The sequence below is a fragment of the Capsella rubella genome, unplaced genomic scaffold, assembly GCF_000375325.1.
Source record: "Capsella rubella cultivar Monte Gargano unplaced genomic scaffold, Caprub1_0 scaffold_1, whole genome shotgun sequence".
NCBI classification, from domain to species: Eukaryota; Viridiplantae; Streptophyta; class Magnoliopsida; order Brassicales; family Brassicaceae; genus Capsella; species Capsella rubella.
In genome coordinates, this window is record NW_006238923.1 from 11346620 (window position 1) to 11359899 (window position 13280).

The 13280-nt window shown below is 34.9% G+C and overlaps 3 protein-coding genes and 1 pseudogene across 4 annotated transcripts; all 4 read right to left on the reverse strand.

The window, feature by feature from the left end:
- Positions 1 to 1820: 1820 nt before the first annotated feature.
- LOC17897991 lies at positions 1821 to 3183 on the reverse strand. The gene is made up of 5 exons (XM_006303219.2): positions 3070 to 3183; positions 2784 to 2964; positions 2466 to 2690; positions 2220 to 2372; positions 1821 to 2134 (listed from the first exon to the last, which is right to left on the reverse strand). The coding sequence occupies exons 1-5, from the start codon at positions 3156 to 3158 to the stop codon at positions 1997 to 1999; spliced, it is 786 nt and encodes a 261-aa protein (XP_006303281.1). The 5' UTR covers positions 3159 to 3183; the 3' UTR covers positions 1821 to 1996.
- A 1681-nt stretch (positions 3184 to 4864) lies between these two features.
- Positions 4865 to 6046, reverse strand: LOC17899670 (annotated as a pseudogene).
- A 1469-nt stretch (positions 6047 to 7515) lies between these two features.
- Positions 7516 to 10453, reverse strand: LOC17899692 (E3 ubiquitin-protein ligase RNF14). Its single transcript, XM_006306837.2, has 7 exons — positions 9818 to 10453; positions 9635 to 9709; positions 9049 to 9544; positions 8573 to 8958; positions 8244 to 8470; positions 7987 to 8152; positions 7516 to 7887 (listed from the first exon to the last, which is right to left on the reverse strand). The coding sequence occupies exons 1-7, from the start codon at positions 10391 to 10393 to the stop codon at positions 7759 to 7761; spliced, it is 2055 nt and encodes a 684-aa protein (XP_006306899.2). The 5' UTR covers positions 10394 to 10453; the 3' UTR covers positions 7516 to 7758.
- Positions 10454 to 11188: 735 nt separating this feature from the next.
- On the reverse strand, positions 11189 to 12732 carry LOC17898298 (ubiquinol oxidase 3, mitochondrial). 2 transcript variants are annotated; one of them, XM_023776991.1, is made up of 4 exons: positions 12269 to 12732; positions 11884 to 12074; positions 11487 to 11781; positions 11189 to 11391 (listed from the first exon to the last, which is right to left on the reverse strand). In XM_023776991.1, exons 1-4 carry the CDS (start codon positions 12692 to 12694, stop codon positions 11332 to 11334), a joined length of 972 nt encoding a protein of 323 aa, XP_023632759.1. In that variant the 5' UTR covers positions 12695 to 12732; the 3' UTR covers positions 11189 to 11331. The 2 variants fall into 2 exon arrangements, with proteins under 2 accessions (XP_023632759.1, XP_006305360.1); XM_006305298.2 differs by having other exon boundaries at positions 11884 to 12077.
- Between the last annotated feature and the right edge of the window lie 548 nt (positions 12733 to 13280).

Genomic DNA, 13280 nt, shown 5'->3' on the forward strand with positions numbered 1-13280 from the left:
TCAAACTATTATTTGTTCTTAGCTAGCTTTGGTGGTAGTTTGATTCTAGTGGCTATAGTGTTGATTGAGTTAGGAGGAGTCTTGTGTATGTGGATCTATTTAGAAATATGTTATCTATTCTAAAAATATACAAAGGTGGTCTATAGTGGCACATAAGTTTAAGACTCAAAAATCGAACTAGTATTTGGTCTAAATTATCTTTTGTAATCTGTGTCTAGTGGTTATATGTGACCTTCTTTTATCAAAGAGACACTAGGTATACATTGTGGAAACATTGAGACTTAACATAATAAGAAAGATAAAAGAGATTTCTTGTGACACACGTTAAATATTTGCATACACAAAACTTGATCACTTTCATACCAAAATTTAAAAAGTTTTTTTTGGTGTGGCTCCATACTAATATTCCAATTTGTTTATAACTTTGGTCAATATATAAAATGGAAGTTTAAGAACTCAAATGATCCAAAACTAATCTTTGGTCTTAGCTAAGCTAGCTTTGGTGGTTGTTCATATGCGTGTATGTGCAACAATTTGGAATTACCTTTTATACTAATTTGAGAGAAAGTGAAACTAGGGCCATTTTGGTTGTTTATGTTATTAATTATTGTTGATTGATTTTTATATGTTTCAAATCTTGAGTTGAGAAATTAAGCGAAATATGGAAAAATTAAATAAAGCTTAAATTGTTTAATCGGAAAAGTGTACAGTATAAGAGAAAAAATAGAAATAAACAGTAATAAGTAATAACATGGTTTACATCATACACATGTTTCGTTTTTGTGTTTTGTGTCAATGTAACATTATAAATAACCTTTCAACACACATGTCGAAGAGTCTATTTACTACGCACACACACAATTCTCATATCGATAATCACAGAAACACTCTTTCGAAGATGTCGAAGATCGAATAGCTGTAAACGTGATATAGTACTAAGTTGGAAGATACATTGTTTCAACATTTTTCAACTTTGACTGTAGCTTTTATTTTTTACTGAGTAAAAAGGAGTGCATGTGTATGTGGAACAACACGTTAGAAATACTTTTAATATTCTAAAAGTATAACAAAGGTGGTTTTTTAGTGGCACACACAAGTTTAAGACTCAATGCCAACTAATATTTGGTCTTAATTTGCTTTGGTAATCTGATCAAACATAGATGATAGATATTAAGTGAATACCAACAAAAGAAAAGAGAAAAAAGAGATTTCTTGTGACACACGTTAGAAGATTTGTATTCATACGTAAAACTTGATCATTTTCATACAAAAGTGTAAAAAAGGGTGCCACATGTTCTTTTTTGAGGCTCCATACTAATATTACATTTTGCTTATAATTTTGGTGATTTGTGTGAAACTAATTATGTTAATTTATCAAAGTAATAATTTTGGAAAATAGTAATCTCTTTATCAGCAATTAAGACTTAAGAATTTCAAAACAAAACAATTTCTTCACATCATGCCTTTTTTTTCTTTGTCTTGTTATATAATTGTCATGCTAAATGCCTTTCCTTAATTTCTATATCTATTACGTTCTTGATTTTTTTCCTTACTTAATATCTTCATGTTAACATCAAGAACGTTCTTGCTTTTTCCTGATCTCTTAATAACTTTAAACGGTTCTTGAAGAATAGCTTGATCAGGGTTTACAAATTAAAAGACTATGACCGAGCCAAATTGTCTGCAATCATCATAACTATGGCTAGGTTTTATCACCGGAATTAAAATATACATAAATTAAGTTAAAAGTAAAGAGAAAGAGAAACTATAACTCAAGAATTATATAGATGGAAAATACATATAAGGTGAACTTTCAAGTTACCATATAGGAAAGTTTAATTTATAGAAAACAAACAATTTATTTATTTATTATTAAGCATCATAATGTTTTTAATTAGAGAGAAGAGATCTATTATTATATACAGCATCAACAACATTATTTATTAATTATATTTGGATGCTGCTAGCTCAGTGTTTCTTTGCAACTCTCTCTTCTCTACTCCGAGTGGTAGAAATGGAATTCGTGCTCGTTCCATACAGAATTATTGTTCCTGAACCTCTCAAAGACTATCACTTCCTTAGAGTGTTTCACCAGTAACGCTGTAGTACTTGTTGTTCCATGGAGATGCAATCCCTGATTCGAAATGAAAAGAAAGAGATCAATGATGGGTACGAGAGGATGGCCTCATTACAAAACATTAGATCAAAAATTTGCTTACTTCGGAGACAGCATGGATAATCATTCTGTCCGTAAACATCGTTCCTTCCCCAGGACTACACATAGATCTCCTAGCAAACGCTTCAAGCTGTGGTTGTGGATTGTTTCCCAAGCCACTAATCATCTGAGTAAAACGGTGTTTCAGGTGCACATCCTACAAAAAAAAGAGGGTTGGAAAGAGCTAGATTATGACAAAACAAGGAATGTCATGTAGTTAATTACAGCAAGATAAGACACTTGTAATTACCTTGGGTTCGGTCATGGAATCGAGACCTTCAAAAGGAGAAAGTGTGTGCACACCAAACGGAACAGTTTGTATCATAAAATTCGGCTGACTTTTGTCGGGCTTCCTGATATGAACCATTGAGTTCGAGTTCATGTCTGCGACTATAAGGCTATAGGACCACCCGCATTGTCTTGTTCCGTCACGTTGTACCATTTGCTCGGCAAACTCTTGAGGACTCAGATTGCTCTGCGATCAAAACAAATAAATCCACAGAGCAAATTAAGATATCAAAATATGAAAAGCAAAGATATATAAAAATAAAATTAAAAAAGATGAAACCTCCAAGAATTTAACAGGGTACAACTCGCAGCCGCTGTCTGGTTCAAAGTCGTCAACAATCAACGTTACACTCATGAGAAACGCGACTCGTCCTCGTTTAGAAATAGCAAACCACGTTCCATTGTTATATTCGCACCGACCACTCAAGATATGGCTGTTCCAAGACGCACCACTTATGACCCTGTATTGTTAATAAAGTCATCAACATTGTTTTATATAACGTACGGTCGAGTCACAAATTCAAGAAAAAACCAAGAAAGACAAGAAACGATCGAATGAAACTTGCCTGCTTACATAATTGTCTCTGTTCATCATAAGCGTCAGTTTGTTGTTGCCTTCCCCTTCGGCTGCCCACTTGAATGCTAAGATCCCCATTTTTGGTTTTTGATAAGAGTATAATAAAGTTTATTTTGTTATTGTAATCTTTTGGCACTCTTGCTCTGTTTCGTGTAGTGATATATCTTGAGTTGTGAACCCCTTCTCTGTTTTTATAGCCGAGAGATGATGATGGATGATGATGGATGATGATGGATGATGATGGATGATGATCTCTCTTTCTCTGCTTTGGTCCTTTGCGTGTTCTTGTTCTTCACCCCACGCACTTAAGAGCTTGATTTATCCATATTTGGATATAGCTTTTGTTGTTTTCTGTCACCATCCATCATCATACTCTCTCTTTCATTGAGTAACTCAGGAACCGTGTCACTGTGGTTCAATTGTAAAACGAAATAAAGTAGCTTTTAGAAGTACAAATATGCTATTGTAAGTAAAATGGAAGATGCAGATTATCAACGTTTTCAACATTATCCTACGTCTGCTCTCTAGCTCTTTTGCTTCTGAAGGTTGAGTGATGGACGTGTCATATGTATGATAGAATGATCAAGAATTATTTCATAAGAATGAATATACAACAAGTGTTTTTTTGGTGGTAGCACACAAGTCAAACTATTATTTGTTCTTAGCTAGCTTTGGTGGTAGTTTGATTCTAGTGGCTCTAGTGTCGATATCTTGTAGTTACGTCTCATCATGCTCTACTAAGAATCTAGTCGATTGAGAGAAACCAACAAGTCTTTTGTATGTAAGAATCTAGTCAAATTGAGTTACCGAGATGGCTTGTGACAAAAGTAGTGAGAAAAAGTGGTTTCTGATAGCTGTAAACTTGCTATAGTAAGTAAAATGGAAGATCTATTGTTTCAGTATTTCTCAAATTGTTCCACTTTTACTCTAGCTTTTTAACTGATAAGAGTAAAAAAGGGGTCACGTGTATGTCGAACAACGTTAGAAATACTTTTAATTACTATTCTAAAAGTATACAAAGGTGGTTTTAAGTGGCACAAACAAGTTTAAGACTCAATGCCAACTAATATTTGGTCTTAATTTGCTTTAGTACGTACGTAATATTATCAAACATAGATATTAAGTGTATACCAACAAAAGAAAAGAGAAAATGAGATTTCTTGTGACACACGTTAGAAGATTTGTATTCATACGTACAATTTGATATTTTCATACCAAAGTGTAAAAAAGGGTACCACATGGTTTTTAGAGGCTCCATAGTAACATTACAATTGAGAATTTCAAAACAAAACAATCTCTTCACGTTATGGCTTTGTCTTGTTAATTATAGTTGTCATGATAAATGGTACTATGGTAGTGTGCATGCTTTTCCTTGATTTGTATATGTTCTTTCTGTACGCTCTTGATTTGTTTTTCTTAATATCTACATGTTCTTGGATTTTCTTGATTTCAAGTTCTTGTTTATTTCTTAATTTTCACGTACATTAAGTTGAAATTAAAGTAAACAGAAAGAGAAACTATAGCTCAAGAATTGTATAGATGGAAAATATAAGGTGAAATTTCAAGTTACCATAGGAAAGATTTAGTAAAATAAACAATTTATTAATTTTTATATCAAGCATCATAATGTTTTTATAGACTGACCAAGGAAATATGATTTCCTCAATCGACAAGGTTAATTAGAGAGAAGAGATCTATTATATACAGCATCAACAAGTTTATTTATTAATTAATTATATTTGGATATGCTGCTCAATGTTTCTTTGTAACTCGATCTCTCTATTCTACGTGAGGTCGAAATGGAAGTTGTGCTCGTCCCATAAAGCATAATTGTCCCTGAACCTCTCAAAGACCATCACTTCCCTAGTGTGTTTCACCGCCAATGCTGTCGTACTTGTTGTTCCGTGGAGATGCTTTCCCTGATTTCGAAATTAAAAGAAAGAGATTCAATGATGGTAACAAGAGGATGAATCATACCAACATTAAACATTAGATAAAAAAAAATGGTTACTTCGGAGAGACGATGGCTCATCATTTTTTCCTTAAACATCGTTACTTGACCTCCTTTTCCAGGACTACACATAAATCCCCTAGCAAACTTTTCAAGCTGTGGTTGTGGATTGTTTCCTAAACCACTAATCATCTGAGTAAAACGGTCTCTCAGGTTCACATCCTACACGTACACACACAAAAGAGCGTTTGAAAGATCTAGATTTCGACAAAACAAGGAATATTGTCATGTAGTTAAGTTACAGCAAGAAGACACTTGTAAATAACTTTATTACCCTAACATCGGTCGTGGAATCGAGACCTTCAAAAGGAGAAAGTGTGTGCACACCAAACGGAACGTTTTGTATCATGATTTCCGGCTGACTTTTTTCAGGCTTCCTGATATGAACCATTGAGTTCAAATTCATGTCTGCGACTATAAGGCTATAGGACCACCCGTCTTGTCTTTTTCCGTCACGTTGCACTATTTATCGGCAAAAGCCAGTGGACTCAGATTGCTCTACGATCAAAAACAAAGAAATCTTGTGATCAAACTAATAATATCAAATAATACAACAAAGATTATAAAATAAAATAAACCTCCAAGAATTCAACGGGGTACAACTCGCAGCCGCTGGCTGGATAAAAGTGGTCGACCAACAACGTTCTACTCACGAGAAACGCAACTCGGCCTCGTGTAGAAATAGCAAACCACGTTCCATTGTTATATTCGCACAGACCACACAACATATGGCTGTTCCAAGACGCACCACTTATGTCCCTGTATTGTTAATAAAGTCATCATCAACATTGTTTATAACGTACGGTCGAGTCACAAATTCAAGAAAAACCAAGAAAGTAACGAAACGATCGAATGAAAAAACTTGCCTGTTTACATAATTCTCTCTGTTCATCATAAGCGTTAGTTGGTATTCGCCTTCTCCTTCCGCGGCCCAGTTGAATGCTACGATCCCCATTTTTGCTTTTTTAAAGATTATTATAAAGTTTTTATTTGTTATTGTAATCTTTTGACGATCTTGATCTGTTCGTGTAGTGTGATATCTCGAGTTGTGAACCCCTTCTCTGTTTTTATAGCCGAGAGAGATAATGATGGTCTTGATGGATGATGATCTCTCTTGCTCTGCTTTGTTCCTTTGCGTGTTCTTGTTCTTCTTCCAAAGTAACCTCCTCACGCACTTAAGAACTTGATTTATCCATATTTGGATATAGCTTTTGTTGTTTTCTGTTGCTATCGATTCATCATACTCTCTCCCCCATTGACTAACTCAGGAACCGTGTCTCTATGGTTCATTAGACGTTTACAGATGTGTAAAACGAAATAAAGTAGCTTTTAGAAGCTCAAATGTGCTATTGTAAGTAAAATGGAAGATGCAGAGTTTCAACGTTTTCAACATTATTCCACTTCTGGTCTCTAGCTCTTTTGTTCTTGGAGGTTGAGTGATGATGGACGTGTCATGCATGTGTATGGTAGAACAACAACAATCAATAAATATATCTTTTACTATACTAGAATATATATACAAGGCACACAAGTCAAACTACTCAAATCCAAACTATTCTTTGTTCTTAGCTAGCTTTGGTGGGTTGTTCGATTCTAGTGGCTCTAGTGCTCATTGAGCAAGGAGGAGTACTCATGTGTATGTGTATCAATTTAGAAATATTTGTACTATTCTTAAAATGTATAAAGATGGTTTATAGTGGCACACAAGTTTATGACTCAAATCCAATTACTAGTATTTTGGTCTTAATTCGCTTTTGTAATTATACTTAACATACCTAACAAAAACAAAATGAGAGAAAAGAGATTTCTTGTGAAACACGTTAAAGATTTGCATCCATACACAAAACTTGATCACTTTCATACAAGAAACACAATTGGTCGTCTCCACTACTTGTCTAAGTTCTCTTGTATATCCGATTTACATGTTCATCAGAAGGTGGCTCCTCGCTTAAGTTGTTGTCGCAGTCTAAATCGGATCCGGTTCATGAGAAGCTGAATCGAGAAGTAGAGTTGTTTCATGGTTCTGTCATAATTGGTGCTGCTCCATCACCGAGACACGTGCCTCTTCCAATTTTTTTTTGTGTCTGAGCGGGAGGATTAAAGAGTCTTCGAAGCTAACGATGACTTCAATGAGAAGAAAACGAGAATCTTTGGAGAGTTTTGTTGTTTGTTTTTGTTTATTATTGTCTTTGTTCTGTGTTAGTGTAGTCTGTGTAACTCAGTAGTTGCTAACTTGTAATAGATCCACAATTAGGTAATTGATTTCTCTTTCATTCATATTTTATGCTAATGTTACCTTTAATTTTCAGCCTTTTGTGATAATCACTTATGAAAGCTTTCAGAGTCTAAATATAACCTAATTAGTCACACCAATCTATACTTTTAAATTTCTAATACCTTAATAAGAATAGGATCTAGGAAACATATGAACAATTGAGTTATCTTTATCTTCAAACAATGAACCAAACCCATCAACGTTTTTACTGAACCATAAGCAAATTCTAAGACACAATATTGACAGAGAATAATATATATATATTGAAACCACAATCGAAGAAAATAAATCAAACTTATCAATGTTTCTTTGGAGTTTGGACCTCTGAAACAAATGACACCCTCTAAAAAAGAAAAACAGAAATTTTGTGTTCGATCTTTGCAGACATGCCTTTACCCATCTGTGTGTTGCTTGCAACCCTTTGGTCCATAATGCTGAGCAGATTTCTTCACCACTTTCTTACAAAGATAGCAAAAGTGAGCTTGACATGACCAGCAAAACAAGTGGTTGTTGTTTCCAGCCTACACAATAACGAAGAACTCAAAACTCATCTCATGAACCTATAAACCCCATAATTCACTTGGTTTCACTGGCTTTGATGAAATCAGAATAGTTTTTACCTTTGCATTGAACTGGCGGCAATTAGGACATAACTGGCCGCGCTGTGGAAACTGACCGTGTTGTGCAAACATTTGAGCTTGAATCTGTCCAATGAGTTGTCGTTCATTGATCCTCTCATTCCATTCTTGGATCGCCTCTTGTGGGAACAGATCACAAGTTCCCTCGCTTTTTTCCAAAGAAGACAAGGTTTATTTATTTAGTTCCAAGATTATATACATATGTACCTGTTCTTTCATATATATGTAAGATCACTAACCGGAAATGTTCATAGCCACTTATAGCTTTGTTGCAACGGTAACAAAAGTATTGGCCACAGTTATTGCAGACCATTTTGTTACAACCTCCGGTTCTTGAGATGGCTATTTTGCAAGATGGGCATTGTTTAGCGCTTTTCAAGATTGTCTTCACACTCATAATCTCATTGATCATTTCTTTTTCTTTCCGCCTTTGTTCCTCTCCAAGACGAGAAGAACCCTGACGCTCCTGAATAGATTTACATGTAAGAAAGAGTCAACAGTTCAAGATCTTTTGAGATATATAACAAACAGATACGTAGTAACAGATACCAAGGCACAATACTGATACCTGCAAGATTTGAAGCCTAAGTTCCGGGCTCATGCAAGCCACACCCACATGTCTCTTTTCTTTACAAAGTGTACAGAAACTAAAGTAGCATTTGAAGCATAAAGCAAGCTGCTCCTCATCCTCTATACAAGGGGTTTCACATCTAGGACAGTAAGCTACGTCAGTCATGGATTCCAATGTTTTCTGTAACATAAGAGTTTCCCAGCGTTCATATGCTTCATCGCCCAGCAATCTCTTCAATATACCTGGCGGAACAATTTCTCCACACTTCGATTCAGGACACTTAAGCTTGTTCACTGTGCCTTCAGAGACATGTATGTCTGTATATGTCTTCATACATTTCAAACAAAAGAAATGCTCGCATGGTAACTTGACAAAGTCAATACCTGTCCAAGTAATATGGAGAAACAAGTGTAACCAGCTTGAACCAACACACAGCACAAAAGCAAAGAGCTATGAAGAAGAATATGTTTTACCTGCAGATTCAGAGAAACATATAGAACATTCATGCAAGCTCTGAAGGAAGCTATCATGACGTTTCTCATCATCATAACTCCTAATATAAGGAATATCTGAATCCGGAGAACGACTTCCAGACACAGCACGCTTATCTCTAGAACATGAAACCCCATAAGGACCAAGAACAATCTCATCATCAAAGCCAAGATGAGAAATTGAAGAGTTCTGTAGCCAGTCTGTCCATTGGTACAAAACTTCTTGCCCTGGCTGCTCACTCCATATAGAGTCCAGCATGGAGCAGAGACTTGAAATCTTATCAGGGTTCATCCATTGAACACTTATCAAGAAATAAGGCGGTAAGTGGCTCGGATATGCATTTGGTAACAAACATGTCAACACAATCGGCGGAAGATGCTGTGCCTTGAAAGAGTACAAGAAATCCTCTGACTCAGATTGTAAGTTAAGCTTCGTAGAGATGGTATATTCACTAGTAGCTTCAACGTTTACATGAACCTGCAAAAAAACCAATTAAAGATCCCTTCAAATCATTAGAACATTTTATTATGTCACATTATCAAATATGAAACAGAGCTTATCTCTGACCTGAAAGTATCTCATATCTTTATGCCGATCAAAGATGAACATGTTGCCTCCATAGATATACCCCAGTGCCAAAAGCTACAAGATTTCAATACAACCAGTAACACCAAATGAGAATCTAATCCACAAACTTGTTTTAATCAAGCCTAAACATAACAAAGGTCAAAACTTTATAGCTCCAATTACCTCATCTTCCTGTAATTGATCATTCATCTTTAGTTGCTCCTCTGTTAGCTCTGGCTCACTGACGCTACATCTCAAATCCTTCAGAATAGTCAACATAATATCTTCATTCGTCTCATACTCATCACCAGCATCACCAATTTCTTCACTTTCAGCTCTCTGCGCCACCGATTCCTCAGAATTCGAATGATCAACACAACTGAGATGATTCTTATCCTTCGTAATCGAACTCACACTCAACGAATCTGAATTCGAATTCTGTTTCAGCTTTAAGCTACTCAAATCATCAGCTAAGCAATCTACAACATCGGTTTCAGCAAAAGCCACCTCAACAGGACGAGGTTTTGAATTTGATTCACGGCCGCCGCGCCGACTCCGAGGACTCCGGTGAGGTTTTGTATGATAATCGAGGTTTTGTAATGGCTGAGAAGTAGACGGAGACGACAGATCCGTAGCAGTCGTGTCTTCTTGTTGATGGTCCGTTACTAGATGATCGTTAACTGGATTCGCAATCCCACCGCCACGGCGGACGTAACGGCGGTCGTGGTGTCTACCACTGCCTCCGTGTGTCCGTCTCATGGCGGTCTCGTAGCGCAAATTTGGGTCCAAAGCACAAAACTCAGTCAATGACCTTGTTTGTTGTGTTGTGTTGTGTTGTGTTGTGTTGTGTTGGGGTTTTGATGACGTAGTTAATTTGATGACATAGGATTGTGTCCGAAACTTTTTCCATCCTTTTTAAAACACATCAGATTTATATATTCTATGTTTATAACAAATTAATTAAAGATGTTTTAAATACCAAAAATAATAGATAAATAGCAATATTGAATATTTAATCTTATATATTATTAAAAAAAAAATCAAAAGTTCTACCAGAAAAAAATCGAAATTCCATTATAAATAAATAAAGGTTCATAGAATGAAAATTAATAATTGTCTTTAAACACCAAAAATGTCAAATACTAATCAAATTAAACATTACTAATAGTAAAATACTGTATGTTAATAATTTTCATTACTTATAAAGATGAAAATACATTAATAAATTTTTAAAAAAATTGAAAAACCAATCAAATTGAAAGTTAATTTTTGTATATCTAATTTACCAAAAAACATTTGTCAAACAAATAAACACCACATCATCTATTAAATATATATATTTTTCCTTACATATATCATGAACTGAATTTTTAAAATTAATATAAATTGTTCAAGATATAAAAAATAGTAATGGATCAAAATTTCAACATCGGATATGAAGATAAGTGGTAATATAAAAATACAAACATTTAACTAGGATATAATATAAATGTAATTTTTTTCACTGCAACAACATCACTTATATTGTATAGTAAATATAAATTTACACTCTCCAATTATCAAGTAAAGAATAACAATTTTGAACAATGATAATTAACAAAAAAGAGAAGAAAATTAATAAACGTATAATGGATATATATCCACAATCACATAGGTTTGTCATACATGTATACAAAGAAGCTTTGTCAAATGATCTTTTAATGATATCCAATAGGAGCCGGAGCTTCCTTGAGTTCATGTCCTTTAAATTGTATATCCTGCACAAACATTTTAATCCCTTATGTTAGCAAAATTGAAATCCACATTTTAATATGTTATACATTATAAGACTATATATAGATTAACTCTTTACCGAAGCATAGTGGTTAAGATCTCGGTGGTGAGCTTCATCAGCTCGTATAACATAAACCACGTCCCTGAGCGTCGCGTCTTTAGGCAACCTCCAGTAATCAATTGCGATGGCTGGAGCTGGCGAGTTTTCGAATTTTCCGGCATCGATGTCTTCGAGAAATTCGGTGTAAGAGTTCACAGCCTCTTCTTCTAAGTATCCAGTGATACGATGAGCAAGTTTTGGAGATATCACATAAGCCATGAAATATGCGTTGAAGAAAACGCCTTGGACCGTGAACACAATTACTCGTTCGTACCTTCAAAATAACAAGTTCAAATGATATATACTATTAATTACACAATTCTAACAAAATAATGATTTGAATTTAATTTGTATTACTAGATAAGTTATATAATACCATTTGGGTTGTGAGAGTTCAATGAAGGTCATGAGATGCATACGCTCGTTCTCGGCTTCTTCAAGCAATGCTTTAATCCATCCGCCACTATGTTCGAATCTCCGAAGAGATTTCAAATGCAAAAGCATCCCTCCGACCATTCCCGGCACCGCAGCTACTGTCTCTAGCAACATTGCATGACACATATGCTTCTTCTGTATACGCAAATATTAAAATTCATAGAATTTAGCAAAAATAGACAAACAAATTATTATATTGTAGCTTGGAAAGTTGTTGTAAACACTAACTAGCTCCTCTCGATACAACTACGTATTAGTGATTACCAAATTTTTGGAAAATTTGAATGAATATGAACAATTTGAAGATCTTAATAAAATTAAATTACCTGAAAAAATAGGTGAGCCGGTATTTTCAAAGTTTGAACGGTCCAATATGCGAATTTGTCAGTAAGATTGGAAGGTTTGTGATGTTTGGTTACATCAATAGACACGTCCGGTTTGTACGAATCCCACGGCTGAAAACAATTCCACTTCCAAGCTGAACCGTCTGGTTTAGTGATCTTAGCCGGAGATATACCCCAATAAGTGGATATAACTTTGCCGTCGACGGTCTGGATAGGTTTTTCCGGTTGGTTTTTACTCCCACTCGCCGGAGATGACGTGTCAGAACTAGAAAAGCGAAAAGTGGACAAGTGGTTGATGACTTGTCCTCCTATCCCCGGTCCAGTACCTAAACCGGAGATTTGTAGCGAAGATGATATCACCGGTCGAAGGGTACGGTAAATCAATGGATATTTGGAGGACATAGACATGATGAGTGTAATAAAATGAGAGAAGGTTTTAGATTATATGCCTTGGTCTTTAGATTTGGTTATGTGATTAGTTGAATTGTGAAGAGAAGAGTTTTATATACATGACTCATGAGTGAGTTATTACCAATCTTGGTCAAGTTCAAAGTTTCTTGGAGGAATAGAGGACATGTTTGACACGTTTGGTTCTATTTGGAAAAGTATTAGAACATGTGAAATTTACTTAATGATTGATTTTTGTTTTTGTTTCTTGCGAATAATATTCATACATCAACATTAGTCAAAATTTAATCACGAAATAGACACACCAAGTGACCAACTATATTCAATAGTTTTTATTTTGACTTTTTAATTTATTTATTTAACATTGTTACCGGAACATATATAATTATATACTACTTCTTGTATTAGTTTGACGTTGATTTATAAAAGTCTAGTAATATTTTAGAAAAAAAAAAAAGAGATATTTTAGAATATCTCATATGGTTAAGAATCAAATTCATTCATGGTGAATTAGCTTCTTTCATATATCTCTCTCTTTCTCTCATTAGTGCTCAGCTCTTCTCGAACCAATCAAGCGTTGCAGTTT